The following is a 15,965-nucleotide window of genomic DNA, read 5'->3' on the forward strand; positions in this document are numbered from 1 at the left end:
GCGCCGAGCCACCCCAGCGGGGCTGGGGCCGGGGGCGCGGCGGGGCGCCTTCCCACGCCGCCGCTCCGCGCTGCCCGCGCCTGCCCGCCGCTCCGCTCCGCCCCGCCCGCCCCCCGCCCCATGCCGGCCCTGCCCTGAGCCCGCGGCGGCCGGCCCCGGCTCCGCGCTCCGGCGGGGCGGGCGCGGGGGGATGCGCGGCCCGCGGCGCCGGCTGCCGGCGCTGCCCGCGCTGCTCTGGCTGGCGCTGGCCCCGCTGCCCGGCGCGCCCGGCCCCGCGGCGCGGGCCGAGCTGCGGGTGCGGGTGCGGCTGCCCGGGGGGCAGGTGACGGAGGAGAGCCTGCAGGCCGACAGCGGCTCCGACTGCATCAGCCTGGAGCTGCGCACAGCCGACGGCGCCCTCGTCACCCTCACCGCCGACTTCAGACAGGTAGGGCTCGGGCCCCGGCATCGCGTCCCAGCGCCGGGCAGCTCCCGCTGCCTGCAACCCGCCCCGCGGGAGCGGCATCCGCGGCGAGCCAGCCCAGGAAGGCGCGGCGCCGGGGGGGGTTCCCGGGGGTGCGGGGGGGGGGGAGCGTCGGCGCTCGCTCGCAGGGATGCGCCGCTTTCCCCGAGGCGGACGTGTGCGCTGGAAGCCTGTCCCCTCCCGTGGTCCCTCAGCCCCGAGGAGGGCAGTGGTGGGATAACCTACAGCGTGTTTTGCGGGTCCGGTCTCCCACGGTGGTTCCCGGCTGAGCTGGGGGAGATCAAAGACTGCGGTATGGGAGCTCTGGCCCTTTGCACCTCGCGGGTCAGTAGATGGGCTTAGCGAGAGGATCTGGTCAGGACTCTGGCGTGTGTTTTTTGTGGGATGAGTGCTGGTGATATCAGTACGCCAGGTCCTTCCGGACCTGGGACCGACTTGGAGCCTGGGAAAACCCTGGCTGAGCCAGGATGGTTTCTGAGAAATGGAGGGTCCTTTCGTATGTGTAGGAAAAAAAAGTCTATCTACTCTCAAGTACTGTTGGGGTCTTTGTTTGCGGTCTCTGTAGTGTAATTCTCACGCATATAGCTCCAAGTCATTTAGGCAGGCTGCTGTCCCCAGTGGTGTTACACATATAACCTGGGGTGCCTCTGTGGTGAAAATAGGTGGTAAAGATCCCAGTGGCATGGGTGGCAAAGCCTTCCCAACACCCAGCTGACCCTAGCAGCTCTTTTTCTCTTTGCTGAGTTGGAAGTAGCGTAGCTTTGCGTGGCAGGCTCAGCAGCAACTGGGTATGGAGCAGGGCCAGGGCAGGAGAGTCTCTGTGCTGTAGGGAGAGCTCAGGTTCATCACTGCTGGATGGGGCTGTTCATGCTCTGCTGTACCACTAGAACATCCCTCTTCACGACGCACGTGGGGTACGGTTAGTTCCTTAGGTGGACTCTTGCTGTCTTTGGGAGCACATGTGTGAGTTTGTGGTGTAGGAAGCGTTTGACTGTGAGCCTGACAACAGCACTCCTGTAACGGGAGCTTTTCCTCCTGGCCCAGTGTGTGAGAGGTGGCTTCTCTGCAGGGAGGTGGTACTTGCCGAGCTGAAGCCCAAGATCCCATGCTTCTCAGCGGGAGATGGTAGCTTCTGGGCCAGCGTGGCATTCTTTGGAGCCTGCCAAGCCTGGCTGGATGCAGCGAACTTTATTGCACAGGGAAGATCTGTTTGCTGCCGCGTGGGTGGCACGGCTGTCCGGGTGGCACGGTAGTGTTATCTTGTTCTAACCTTCCGTTCAGACTGTTTGCTCATGTGGACTTTGGTTTGCGGCAGGAGGAAGCTCAAACCTATGAGATAGGAAGGTGTTGTGTCCCAACCTGTTGTGAACCTTGGAGCCTTCTGCCAGAGATTGTTCTAGTGCCTCTTTCACTCTCAGCTATGCTATAGTCCCAGTCGCCTTGCAAGCCTCTCAGATGGCCTTCTTATATCTGGAGGGTGCAGGGTCAACCCCACTTCTTTCTGAGATGCATACAGAAGCCACGGTGATTTTAGATGTGATGGTATGCTCAGTGTACTTCAGCGCACACGTGCAGGGAAGCAGCCCCATAAAAAAAAAAAATTCCAAGAAGATACAGCACACTAGGGAAGTTAAGGGAGGGATAGCGGGCTCTTAAGCCTGCAGTTTGCAAACTTGCATGCCACAGTGTATTCCTGGCCAAGGGAAATCTAAGCTCGTTACAGATCCTCTAGGTAGGCCCTTTGGGAGCCTGTGATGTGACTTGGAGGCTTCTGGTGTCCTGAGTTGTTGATTGTTTCAGCATTTTTTACTTGCTTTAGCTCTTCTTGAGGGGAGCTTGCTCTCAAATCTCATCTACAAACCCAATAGAGTGCGTGTTAGCTCTTTTCTTGTTCTCATCCTTATTATAGTTCAGCTGCTTCTGGGGACAGATTCTCTGAAGGTATCTTGACTTCAGTGTGTTAAATCCTTAGCTCTATGCATCCCTTCAGCTCCTGATGGAAATACACAGGAGATGGTCCCTAGAAGGCTTTGCAAGCATTGGACTTGCAGAAGTCCATTCCTAATCTTCAGTTTTAGAACACTTGGGTACTGGCTTTCTCTGGTTTATGGCTTTGCTGGAAAATAGCTGAAAAAAGCCAGAAAAACATAAAGGACCGAGGAGATGAATTTGTGGCGCAGTGAGTAATGATGTGAGCAGGCAGCTGCCTGGCCAGGCTTCCCCTTCTGACCTGTTCTGGCTGCATGCAGGCATTTCCCTGTTCTGCTCTGGTGCTCATCTCTCTAACATTGCACAACTTCTCCTCTCCAGAGGGAAGGTCTTGAGGCCCTTAGTCTTGGTAAAAGCAGCTGGGGTTGTTGATCTGGCTTTCCCAAGCTAGATTGCGTGGTCATGCTGTGGCTAGGATGCTGGGGTTTTACACAAATGATTTTTCCACTTCTCTGGCTTAAACTGCAGGGGGTTAGTCCAAAGGCAGATTTTATTTTTTTTTTCTTTGCTGACAAGGAGTTGCTGCTAGACCAGGGGCTGGAGAAGAAAGGAGTTATAATGAGATCACGGTTCATTTCTCTGCTCTGATACTGGTAGAAGCTGGGTGAGACTTGAGCAGTGGTTGGGTCTTCCACAGAGGTGGGATTTTCATTTCTCTTCCACTCCTGCCTCCCTTCCAGAGCTGAACCTGAAGGAATCATGTCCTCAGAGCACACCAGGTCTTTTTCTTGTTCTATAGTGCAGCACAAACTGGTCAGTGGGAGTCCAAACTGGGACTTGATGTTTTCTGGGCAGTGCAGCAGTGAACTAGTGAAGACAATTTCTTTTGTTGCAGTTTGAAAGAATGTGATGAAAACACTTCTTTTCCTGTGTAGTACTGTCAGGCGTAGAATGTATTGCAAAAAAGAATGAGGGGGGGCAGCAACCCTAAATGTTGTGTCTAATTTGAATAGCACAATCTTGCTAGTTGTTAAACAGTGGCCTGAGAACAAAGTGGGTGGTTTTATTCCAAGGTTAGCACAAAGATATAGAAAAGTTTCTTTTTCCTTTTGATTGCTGGAAAAGTTGTGTTGGAAACACAAGGGAGAAAGCATGAATAATAGTATTTTAATGCTTGCGCTATCAGTCCTTTCAGTTTCCTTGTTAATAAAGCTGATGTTATGTGATATTCTGGGTTGGTGTTTTGAGAATTTCCTTATGCTAGGGGTCTATCGTGCTAGGTGCTAATGACTAGCTGATATAGGAAAGCATCTATCCAAAGATGATATCTGTGTAATTTGGAAAGCAGTCTCTACTCTGTAGAGGTACCAAAAATATAAAAGGAGGGTCATTCAGCACCCTCTGGGAGGGCAGGAGGGATGGGGTAGGCTCAGTAAAACATGGTGGTGTTTGTTACCCTGAGCTGTAGTGAGGTACCTAAAAATGCTCTTTCTTGAACTGATCGCTCAAGTGTGGGTAGATGGCAGCTGTACCGCACGCAAAGGCAGCGTGATGGCTGCTGAGCTGAGCACAGGGCTGGAGGGCTAAACTCCTGCCTTATGGCCAGAGCTCCCCTTTGCTCACTCTATGGCTTTGGGGAAATCACTTGTTAGGTAGGATCCGTTTTCAAAAGTAGCCTCTCGCAGTTACTTTTATGCATTGCTCAAGTTGTGGGTGCTGAGCATAAGGATGCTTAACTAGAGAATGTTTTTCTAAGCACCTCAGAGCATTGTGGCAATTTCTGGCTGCTCAGTGCTTGTAAGAATCAGCGTCAAACCTTATTGCTCCTGAAAATGTGCTTTTTTTTTTTTCCCCCTTCTCCTAGCACATCCTTAATTGGCCTTTATAGATACCAGAGTATAAGAGGCAACGCACCAAAGTGTCTTCATTCTAGCCATTTCCAGTAGGAGAGGGGTTAAAAACCATAATCCCTACCCAGTCAGGGTAACTCAGCTGGCTGGACCCCCAGCGTGGATGCAATAACACATTCTCTATGTTGTACAAGCACGACGACTTTCTGGCCAGCTGTAGCTGTTCCCCCGGGGCAGTGCAGGCAGGGCCCTGACCACAGCAAAGGCTGCTGACAGGGTAAGGAACTGGGCCCAGGAGTGCCGGTGTTACCCAGTGCCCCGAGCAGCGTGTCCCCTTTGCATGTACCCCCCGCTCTGAGCAGGCATGCGACAGCAAAGGCAAAAGCGGGTCCCACTTTTGCACTGATGTCCTTGGGGGAGAGAAATTTGGCAGGAAAGCTGAATGGGTTGCAGGGAGGAAGGCATTGAAATAATTTATTTCCCTGGGAACTGGTTTGCTCCGCTCAATGTGAAGTTGAAACGCTGGGCTGAGATCTAGACCACACAGGCTTGTAAGTCTCTACTGGATAAGCCCTAGAAATGGAGGTTGAATTCTCCTCGCACCCCAGATGACAGTCCCTGGAGGAGCTGGCTGAGGATAGCGTGAGGAGGGACGAAGTTCGATGATTTCCCTGCTCTTCCTTGCAGGCTAGTCTTTGCTAGAAGTCCCTTTGGTAGATGCAGGCAACCTGGGCTGTTGGGAGCTCAGTGCACTGATTTCCTTTCTGCCTTTAGGAAAGAGGAGCTGCTCTCCCCTTATTGTGAAAGCCAAGGCTGCGGTTACCTCCAGTGCCATGGTTAGAGCACGGCTGCAGAACTGGTTGTTCTCTGTTACACCATGCCTTTGTCGTCCAAACCTAAACAATAGCTGTAACTGTAGCCGCCACACGAGTGCGGGTCAGGGCCAAGGATTCTCAACGCCCCCGTGATGAGTTCATCCGGAGAGTCCCCGCATTGCAAAGGCAATGTTCTGCTGGGACTTGTTCCCTGCTGGGAAATTTTGCAGAAACCCAGAATTAAAGGTGCCGTTTGTTGCCTTGGCTGGGTACCCACCTTGGCACTGATTCACCCTACTCCTGCTGGTGGGAAAGAGGTGAGGTGGCTGGGGAGAGAAGGACTCTCTCTGAGTAGGAAAAACTTCGGTGGCTCTTTCCATGTGAGAAGCATGACATATTTTTGATGTGACAAGCTTCAGTTCTTGCTCCACCTGAGGTTGCATAGCTAGGGCAGGGAGAGCTGGGAAGCTAGGGAAAGCCAAGCAAGGCTTTGAGACGGAGAGGTGAAGCAGGGCTGGGGGAAAGATAAGATTGACTTCTTGCTCAGGAGAGAGTGGTTACTGCAGGGTATGTGTCTCCCAGAAAATGGGCCAGCACAGTTTTAGCCTTGCTCTGAAATCTATAGCGAGGGTTGCTTTGGGTTTGCTCAGAGCCAGGTAAAGGTGGGATTTCTTTAGACAATGCATGCCGTAGGAGCCAGCTCCTTCAACAAAACAGCTTGATTAAAGCTGTTTGTTGGCTCACTGGCTATTTCAGTGCTGGCAAACCCAGACCATTCCTGTCTTTCCAAGTCCATCTCCCTCGGTATCAACAAATGTGCTGGAAATCCCTGGCACATGCAGTTTGTGCAGCACCAGAGCCCTCTGCGTGCCAGAGCTGCTTTTAGATGCCGTGGAGTGAGACAGAGCTGGGAGAGGGACGTGGAACAGAAGCACTTGGGGACGCAGGGAGGAGGAGAAGAAATGACCCCCTCTCTGGGGGACCCAAGCCCAGCGTGTCGGGGGGTTGCAGGCATTGAGGGTGGCAGCTTGGGGCAGTTGCTCTTGCAGGCAGCAATGTCAGCAGGGCTGGTGGAATAGCTGATCTAGATAAAGATCTGGCTTTGCTGTTTAATGTACCCATCCAGGCAGCCAGGCACAGAGCCTCTCTCATTCAGCTGGAAGGGGCTGCGGCAGGCAGGTGGGGAGCAAAGGGATGGCTGGGTGTGTGCCTGAGGGCAGGAGCAGGGAGACATGGGGGAGATCATCCATGCCTTTCTGAGAAAGGAGAATCTGGGGGTGGAGGAAAGGATGGGTCGTGCAGTGGGACACTGCCTAGTTGATCTTTACTGTCTTTCCCCTTGCTCTTTCCTTCTGCAGCTGTACCTCCCCTTCTGCAAGACCACCTTTCCCTACCTTTCTCTCTCTTTCCCTCCTTCCATCCCCTACTAATGAGCTCTTTCAATGGTGATTTTTGCAGGGTCTTTACCAGAGGTTACATAGACTCGTTGACCTGTAAATCAGTAAGCATACAGAGATAGGCAGATAAATATTTAGATTAGCTGAGCAGCAGCCCTGGGTCACTTGCTCGCTGGTGTGATGGGAGCAAGGCTGGAGCTGGAGGCGGTACAGTAAGGTGCTTTGAGGGCAATACAGCAGTGGCTGGTGACCCTGTGTGCTCCGAGCTTGCTCCTGGTGTCTGCCTTACGTTGGAGAGGGGAATAGATGCTTGTCTCGATGCCTGAGAGCTGTTCATTTGCTCCACTGGTGCATTGTCATGAAACAAATTTGGTCCTTCCTCTCCTGTGTGCTTGAAACTCAGAAACACTTAAATACTTAAAACCTTTGTCCAAATTCATCACTGAACAGGGTTACTGAATCCAGGAAGCCTTTGTATACTGTGGAAGTGGCGTCTTGGGACCTGAGCCCACTTGGGAGGGAGCTTGTCTCTGCCTGGACTCTGCGGGGCAGCTGGGCTCTGGACTTTTGAGGCAAAGTGAGGGACCTGCAGCTGTGTGGGATCGGTCGGGAGCTCTGGACCATTTGCTGGGAGCAGTGAGAGCTGTGAATCTCTCATACGTATCAGCTGTGAGGAGGAAAGAGAGTTGGGCGGCTGAAGGCTAATTCTTAAATAGGCAGATCAGAAGGATTAATCAGCTGCTCAGCATGTTTTCATTTTACAAAAATTGTCTCTAACCTGGGAAGTACTGCACTGTTTTTAATCTCCTGCCTGTAGAGGTTTTCGGCCCAAGTGCAAAACATGGCTATCCGTGTTTGCTTTTTCCAGACTGAATGCTGATTGTTCAAAGTGAATTAAAATTAAATCTATAGCTGCGGAATGTGCCAGGGTCAGCTACCAGTTTTAGTCTACTCATTCTTGGGTCTTGCACAGTATGGGAACTCACAGTAGAAGAGCTCAGCTGGAAGGCAGCTGGACTAAATGTAGATGGGAACATGGGTCGTTCCAGTGGTGCTAGCGTCTCAGTAGGAATTCTCCCTATTAAAGCTGTCAAAAAATAATGATTCCATAGTAATTTCACAAGCATTTTTGGTATCTCTTTCTTCCCAAACCTCCTTCATGTCCTGCTTTTGTGGTGAGTTTTCAGTCAACACATGCACCCAGCAAAATCCTTTCTCCTATCCTGGGGAGGGAAACGCATGCCAGATTGCAGCTGTTCTTTCAGCTGTCCAGATGTGCACTCAATTGCACACCCTTTTCTGGATGTGGAAGAGAAGGCAGGGAATAAATAGTGGGCTGTATGAGCTAGTCTGCAGAAAAACTCAGTGTGGACACTGCTTAGATCTTGTAGAAAAGAGAAAGGCTCCCCTCTTCTAGGGGCAGAAAGAGGTTTGGAAGAAGCCGAGCTTATAAGCCATACAACAGGAATAGCTCAGGAGACCAGGAGGAGAGGGATGATCTTAGCAGCTTGGCATAGCTTCTGCTTGCTGGTCCCTAGCCACCAGTATCTGTCCAGTTCTCTGTGGCGGACGTTGTTAAGAGCGATGGCTGCGGCTGGGTGCCAAAAAGCAATAATTGCTCTTCATGCTGAGGAGGAGGCACTGTTCCGATCCATCTGCTTAGCCCTTGTAGTAGTATGGTCTGACACCAAGACAGGGGATGGCGGATTCCCACAGAGTGTACAAATGCCCCTGAAGCCAGAAGCCAGATGAATTGATACCTGCATAGAAATCAGTGTTGATATATTCCAGAACAGGATATAGGGAGGTTTTGCTATTGAACAAGGTATTCTGTAAGTCTGTCTGAAGGTAACCATGACTGGTTTCTAAGCTGGTTTTGGAGATGGACTACAATCCCTTTCAGAAACTCTCTATATAAAATGCTAAAATTATTGCAGAAAAGAAGGTCATCTGCAGCTGATCATAACAGGTTCCTTCTGGCTTTAACAATTTGACTTTCATTTCTGTTCCACATGCTGTTGGGTTCAGAAATGAATCATTTGTTTTCCAGGATACCAGTTGCTCAGAAGCAAGTGAGGGAAGGCAGCAGAGGAAATTTGGGCCTGCTTGCCCTAAGTAATGCATGGAGATAATGGCTATGTGATATTTGTTTAACAAAACAAAACCAGACTCCTTGGAGGCTTGCCTCCCTTCTTGGTAAAGGACAGAAAGCCCCAGCTGTTGTTGGAGGAAGCCATGGATGTGGGATGTGACCTGGCAGCAATTTGTTCTTGCCACAGTGGGATTGCGAAAACCCGTACTTCTTTACAGACGCCAGTTATTATGCTGCAGGCTTTTGGGTGGGATTGAACCTGGGACTACACCCCTGTGCTCAGGTAGCAGAAGTATGAGACCTTTGACTTTGTTCTTTCGGCTGGAGCCTTTCCCTTTGACCCTGACTTCTTGGTTCACTCCACTGATGCCAAAGATCTGTGACTCTCACTCTGTTTATTTATCTCTGTCAGGAGGTGAAGATCTTCCGTGCCTTAATCCTAGGGGAGCTGGAGAGGGGCCAGAGCCAGTTCCAAGCACTCTGCTTCGTCACGCGGCTTCACCGCAACGAGATCATCCCCAGTGAGTCTATGGCAAAGCTGCGGCAGGTAAGGGGCACCCTGCAGCTGCCTTCAATGCCACCTCCATCCTCCAGTCATCCAGGGTTTCTTAGAGCTGTCCTGCCTGGATACCCTTCCCAGGCAGCTGCCCAATTGTTCAGCTGTTAGACCCACCTTTGACCACCCCTCCTGCTTGAGGGACTCGGTATTAAACCAAGTTCATCAATAGTATTGATCCTGTTCTACTAATATACTAGGAGGAGGCATGAATTAGTTCAGCCTAGTCTCTGTCAAAGGGTAGGTGGATGGCTAGAGCAATCACCATGAAAATCCCTGCCCCACGTTGCCCAATGAAGTAAGTACTGATGTGGGATCATTCATCACGACAAAGCACTGAGAAATGATCACAGGCAAATCAGAGCAGTGATAAACTATCATCAGTTTCAGCATCAAGAAGAAGTTTTTTAAGTGCCTTCCATCTAGATAGGATGCAGGTGCATTTACAGAGGAACATCCATTTGCACGCCTTCTTATGTTGACATGAAATCACAACATGCTATAAGGAATAATTTGTTGCAACCGGGATTCAAGTTTTCATTATTTCATCCTCTGCAGAAAAATCCCAGGACAGTGCGACAGGCTGAGGAGGTGCGGGGCCTGGAGCATCTCAGCATGGATGTAGCTGTCAACTTCAGCAAGGGGGCCCAGCTGAGCTCTCACATCCACAATGTCTGTGCAGAGGCCAAAGAAGCGATTTACACCCGAGAAGATGATGTCAAATTTTGGCTGGAGAAAGGTAAGTTTCCTTCGGTTTTGTTGGAACTGCTCCTGTCAGCAAGTTGGCACTCTGCTGTGATCTCTCCTGCCAGGTTTCTGGTGATCAGTACAGATCATTTTGGCTTCTCTTTCACTGTCTTTATGGTGGATAAGGCATGTGTATCGCTTGCTTGCACGTCACATTGCACTAGTCTATTTGTTAGTCTGTCTGACTTCTTTTGGTGGTGCTCTCCTAGTGAACCTAATTAGGCAGGTATTTTCAAGGTAACCTTTCACCTGGTCCATCACCCAAAAGAAGTATGTTGTTTACATGCTTTGTGTATCTTTTGGCTTACTTTCCCCAGGGCACTTTCTTCTCCGTTGGTTCCTATTCAGACTCTTATCCAAACAGTCCCTGGAAATGCATTCTGTCTAACCTCATTCTTCTCAACTGTCCTGGAGACTGTGCAGAGAGAGCAGCGCCTGCTTTGGTGGCTCTCTCCTTTGGCCTTGCCTTTTGGCAGCACCCTGAGCAATGTGTCTCTGCTTTCTCCCGCAGGGGTGGATGGCTCCATGTTTGAGGTCCTGCCGCAGACATCTGATCTCCCTGACCTGCAGCGTTGCAAGCTGTGTGCAGACCGCTGGAAACCCTGCATTTGCAGCTACTCGCTGAGCATCGAGTGGTACCCGTGCATGCTGAAGTACTGCAAGAGTCGCGATGCTGGGGGCAAGGTTTCTTCTTACAAATGTGGCATCCGCAGCTGCCAGAAGGGCTACACCTTCGATTACTATGTGCCGCAGAAGCAGCTGTGTCTCTGGGACGAGGAGACCTAGCAGAGCCAGGCCAGATCTTTTCAAGGGACAGCTCATCTGCCTCCTGCCACCATTTATGATCCTAAGGGCCTCCTGGAGCTGGCTGCTCCAAAGAAGGAATACGGTTCACAGCGGTGCCTTGTACCAGGAGAGCTCTGTGTGTGTGCCTTTCCTTCTGGCCCCCTGTGACTCCCTCCCCACCTGACGCTGCCTCATACTGTGATAAGCGGGCTCAGCTCACTGCGTGTTGATGCTCTCCTGCCAGCTGCCAGGAGATCCGGCTTCCTGGGAGAAGCAGGAGACACAGGTTTCTGGGGTGAAGCACCAGGAGGGGTGTGTTTTGCCCTGCTCTGGAGTTAGCAGATGTGAAAGGCGGCAGCTCTGATCAGTTATCAGCCTCGAGCATCCTGATGAGAGGTCAGGGCAGGGAGAGAAATGGTCTCGATGACCTGGGTTGTCAAACATCTCAGCCACCGAAGAAGCCCCTTCACTGACTTCACCACTTCCTGGTGACACAACAGCATTTCCCAACGGGAAACAGCTGATTTATGGGACCACGTACCCTGAACAAGGAAAGTACGAAGCCTACCCAAAGCAAGAGCCTGCCTGTAGCTTTTTCTAGTGTCTAACTGGCTGTTAAATCCTTCCTGTGGCTAGAAGATGTAATGGGGGGATATATCCCAGCAATGACTTTTGCCCCTAAAGGGCTGGTAATTAGGGCTCTAATTAATCCCTGTTTAGACTAGTGAAGGCCCAACTTTTTGTGTTGGTCCTGTGACTCTCCCACTAAGAAAGAAACATCTAGAGACTTGTGACTACCATCATAACATTGTGGTTGTGAGGGGGAAGGATGATCCCAGGTGGGTTCTCACTGTCATTTTGAAGAAGACAACATTCTACATCTACGTCCAGTTTTATGTCCTACTCTGCCAGCTATTCACAAGAAGCTCTTAGATAATTGTACTGCTTTGCTGTGCCTTGGTTTCTCCTATATGTAAAACAGGGACAACACTGAAGCTGACCTTGGCCCTGGTATATACCTGGAGGGCATCAGACAAAATGCACTGCAGGAGTGCTGCCTGGTTCCTGTGTCCTCTTCCACTCAAGTTAGAACAAGCAGGGAGGGGAGAGAGGCTGTTGGGGTCATTGTGAACCCCTGTGCCTCCTGGTGAAAAGCCTTCACAATGTGCCTTTTTGCCTAAAATACAGGAATTTTTGACAAAAAAGAGAATTTGGTCACAATTATTTTTGTATTGATCACTTAAGGGGGGGAGAAGGGAAAGGTATTTTAATATTGCAACATGAAGTAAAACACACTTGAAATGATTTTTTTTTTTAAAACAAATTATTTATCATTTGTAAGGTAAAATAAACTGATTTTTTTTAAAGCATCCCTTGCCTAAAAGATTCTCTGTGCATCATAATCTGTGTGTGATCCAGTTGTTTGGGTTCTTGATTAAGAGTTGTTCCCATATGGGTAAGCCTCAAGCCTGCACCTAGGACATTAAAGACCCATGGATGGGGGGGAACATCCTGCTCTTCAGCATGACCACAGCATTTGCTGTGGTCCAGCATCTTAAGCATAACGTCCACCCAGCCCCTCCGTAAGGAGACAGCTTTGACTCATCTCAAGCAACTGTGGAAGCTTTGAGCCTGAGCTCTGGTGAAGTAAAAGACCAGCAGTAGAGGCAGGTCCTGGGGTTAGGCAGGCTGGTGCCTGCTTTTCTCTCCGAGTGATGGTGGGGTCCCATGAGGGGATATTACGCAGATGTGCAGCTGCACTGTGTGGCTGGAGGCTTGTCTGGGTCCAGCAGCCTCAATGAAGTACTCTTTGTCTATTCCTCTGCAGCTATAGCTGAGGGGAGATGAGGGCGGCAGAGTTTCGGAGCTGCTAGCTCAGTGGCTGCTGGAGGGAGAAATGTGGAGTGCTGATTCCCCCTAGTGTGGTGAATGCAGAGATGGGACAAGGACTTTTGCAACCTCAGCCCTTCTCCGCTTGAGCCGCCGAGGCAATTTACCCCCTTACTGTGACTTCTGGGGAAGCTGAAACTGCATCTTTTTCGCTTACATGGTCAGTATTTACAGGGGTGTGTTCTCTGCTGCCTCGGCTGCTGCTGCAGCAGGACACCGCAGACTAACTCCTGCTTGCCAGAGTTAAATCCAGCTGTGGGGCGAGGTGGGCTGCGAGCAGAGTGTGGGAGGGTTGCAGGGCGGCTGCGTGCCTTTCTGCTGGGAGCCCTACGTAGCCCGTTTCCACTGTTGCCTCCGGTACAGGGCTGCTGGGAGGGGACATGAGCTTGCTCTGGGAGCATTGGGTCGTATCCCGGCGAGCTTCAATGTGCTGGTTTTGTAGCGGTGAGGCTCTGGGCTGCCTGGATCATAGAGACATCTCAGCCCTTCCCCGGTTCTTTTGGCAGCTTGCGGTGCAGATTTCCCGGCCTCCACAAGTGGGTGCTGGCGGAGCACGGCTCTGCTCTGCGGAGGTGAAGGGTGCGCGGGGGGAGAGGTTCGCGGCAGGGCCGGAGCGGGCGGCGGCGCGCAGCGCCAGGGTGGGGGGATGCCCGTGCGCCGTGCCCCAGCTTACAGCCGCGCATCTTGGGCCCTGCAAGATCTCGCTCTCTCCCCAGCCTTGCTGGAAGAGATCTGCGCTGCAGTGCATTTGCCTTTCCAAGGAAAAATCCTTCTTCTTGATGCACTTCAATAGCACCCTCGAAAAGCAGCTGTTGCAGGTGGAGCCAGGAGACCTTCCTGGCACAGAGAGAAGGCGCAGTTGGCCAGGAGTACTGGTATAAATCCTTGCTGCTAGGAAAAGGCGGGGGGGGGGGATTTTGTAACATCTTTCTGCAATTTGTGCTTTCAGGGCCCGTCCAAAGGCCATACTCTACAAATCCAGTGCTATCTGCAGAGCTTGTCTTCGTCCAAGAGGGGACTAAACGTTGGCGGCAGGAGTGGAGGAACACATACATACAGTGAGGATGAGAGCGGATGGATCGTTCAGTGATGGCCATGGAAAAAAAGAGCAGGTATCTGCTGGCATCTAGGAGTGATCACTTCAGGACAGAGTTAAAGCAAATCTGCCTTTACCTGGAGAAGGTGATCTTATTTCCACAGCAGAAAGGAGCGATGATGCAGTGATCCGTCCCCTATTTTTTCTCTCTCTGGGTAGCAAAGGTGTTTCAGGTAGCCTAATAAGGAGGGTGTATTCTCTCTTGCCTGCATGGCACGTCACTGACTCCAAGGGTACCCAGGTGAAGGGCTTTGCTCCTACAGCTGTTTGGGGAGAAAAGCGCTGAAATATTTGGTTTTTTCCTGCTGTTCCACTGACCACAAATTAATAGTCAGAAAAAGCAGATCCCACCGGCTGCGGAGCAGGACTGGTGGCTGGAGGATTCCCGGTTGTATTTGGCAGCACCTGCAAGGCCAGGAGAGGGCACTGCGGCCCTGCCCGTGGCCGGGACAGCATCCCCGGCCGGAGGATGCCCGGGATTCCTGTCCGGCTGGAGGTGCCACCAGGGAGGACCTGCCTCCCTGGGGCTCCGAGACAGGCTGCTCGGCTCTGGAGCAAGGGAAAAGTACCAGGAAGCAGGGAGAAAAGATCGGTGTCAAGTGAAACTCCCGATTGGTGTACAAAAGGTGCTCTGATGTGGGGGGAAGGAGAGCTCTCGTGGTCCCCAGTCTTCCCAGGGCCTTTCTCCTGTGCCCCAGAGGCCCTTCAAGCTGGCTGGAAGCCACCAGCAAATCCATGTTTGACGCAGTGAAGACACCTGATCCTGCCATTCTTCAAGATGGGGAAAACCCAGACCTGGGGGTCATGCTGAAAACACTAGAAAACAGACCAGCAGCTGCCCAGAAACGCCCCGAGGATCAGGGTCTGAATGGCTGGGGCTCCGCCACGGGCTCAGGATCGGTGGCAGGAGTCCAGCCCCTCCAGCAGCTCGAAACAAGCTGCCTGCGCAAACCACCCCATGTCACCTTTCTGCTTCCTGGAGCAGCGCTAAACGCAGCCCGCAGAAATCTCCCCTCGCGCCCTGTCCTGCAAATGTTAGTCTGACCCGGGAACTTCCCCTTCTCCCTGCTTTCCCCCTTCCATCTCTTCCCCCACTTTCCTCCACTTTTTCCTTGTTAGAATTTCGTTTAACACATCCACCCTTTCCTCCCAGCGTGTTGCCCTCTCCTGAGGATGTCCTCTCTGACCACGCAAGCCGAGGGCAGGCACTCCAGCTCCATAACATCAGACTGGGTTGGAGGTAAGGCTCAAGAGCCTGCCCGCCCGCCCACCTATCTCTTCAGAGAAACCTGTCTTTCCAGGGAGGGAGAGCAGTATGTGGGAAAGCCGAGAGCCCTGGAACGTGAATTAGCCAGGGAGAGATGAATGTGTGATAGCTTGTACCTGGCAGCTACCAATTGAGTGTGTTAACGCTTTCAGGAGGGGTTTGAGCAGTGCTGGAGCTCAGGCATTTAACGCAGGCGTCCTGCTACCCCGGGCCATGGTAGGGGTCATCAAGGTAGTGCACAGCAGGGACAGGGAGCAACCGCAGTGCCTGGGTCCGTCAGGGTGACCATTGGTCCCTGTCACAGCACAGAGCGTAGGCTGAGGATCTGGCCTGTGGCAGCTTCCTACACAAGAAGTCGACATTAGGGGATTTTTTCCCCTGGCTTCCCTGGAAGATGGTTAAATACTGCAGCTTTAAACAACATGGAGGAGGAGGAAGAGGCTGTCTGCCACTTCTCTCCTCTTCTTGGGGGACTGACATACCGCACAGAGCACAAGTCAGGAAAGAAGCGTCTCCATGTGCTGATGCTATCCCTGCCCTGTGTCTTTAGCCAAGTCAGGTTACCTTTCTGCTCTTAACTTTCCTTTTTGTGCTGATTGTTTCATATGGCACCACTCAGGTTTAGCCCAGACTGAGGGGATGCAAAGACTCAACCGCACAGGCTGCTCTCATGGCTCACTCTGAGCAGACCCCAGGGTTTATCAGAGGCCAGAAATGAAGTGAAAGGGCTGCTTGCTGGAGGGGCTCTTCCCGCAGCTTGGACACCGTCCCTGCTGGGTGCTGGCAGCTGCTGCCCAGCCTGGCTCAATGCCTTGGCCTCTCTTACCGGTGCCTTGCAAGGGGCAGAGCCAAAAGCCTGTCCACGAAGGGCCAACTCGGATCTGGGGCTGACGGCGGAGCCCCTGCAAAGCCCCCCGCTTGCAGCCCAGCAGGCAGGTGCTGCGGGGTGCATCTGCGCAGCTGAGGGCGGGCGAACCGCCTTCCTTCCTCCCTCCTTCCCACCCCACCCCACGCCCTGGTAGCGCTGCAGGGACTCATCCATTCCCGAGTTACTAATATGCAAATGGGCGCTTTTGC

At 52.2% G+C, this 15,965-nt stretch overlaps 1 protein-coding gene across 1 annotated transcript; it reads left to right on the forward strand.

The window, feature by feature from the left end:
* Window positions 1-131: 131 nt before the first annotated feature.
* Window positions 132-12,005, forward strand: OAF (out at first homolog). The gene is made up of 4 exons (XM_050910944.1): window positions 132-427; window positions 8,959-9,093; window positions 9,661-9,841; window positions 10,361-12,005. Exons 1-4 carry the CDS (start codon window positions 191-193, stop codon window positions 10,633-10,635), a joined length of 828 nt encoding a protein of 275 aa, XP_050766901.1. The 5' UTR covers window positions 132-190; the 3' UTR covers window positions 10,636-12,005.
* Window positions 12,006-15,965: the final 3,960 nt, after the last annotated feature.

This window comes from Gymnogyps californianus, chromosome 25 (genome assembly GCF_018139145.2).
Source record: "Gymnogyps californianus isolate 813 chromosome 25, ASM1813914v2, whole genome shotgun sequence".
Classification (NCBI taxonomy): Eukaryota; Metazoa; Chordata; class Aves; order Accipitriformes; family Cathartidae; genus Gymnogyps; species Gymnogyps californianus.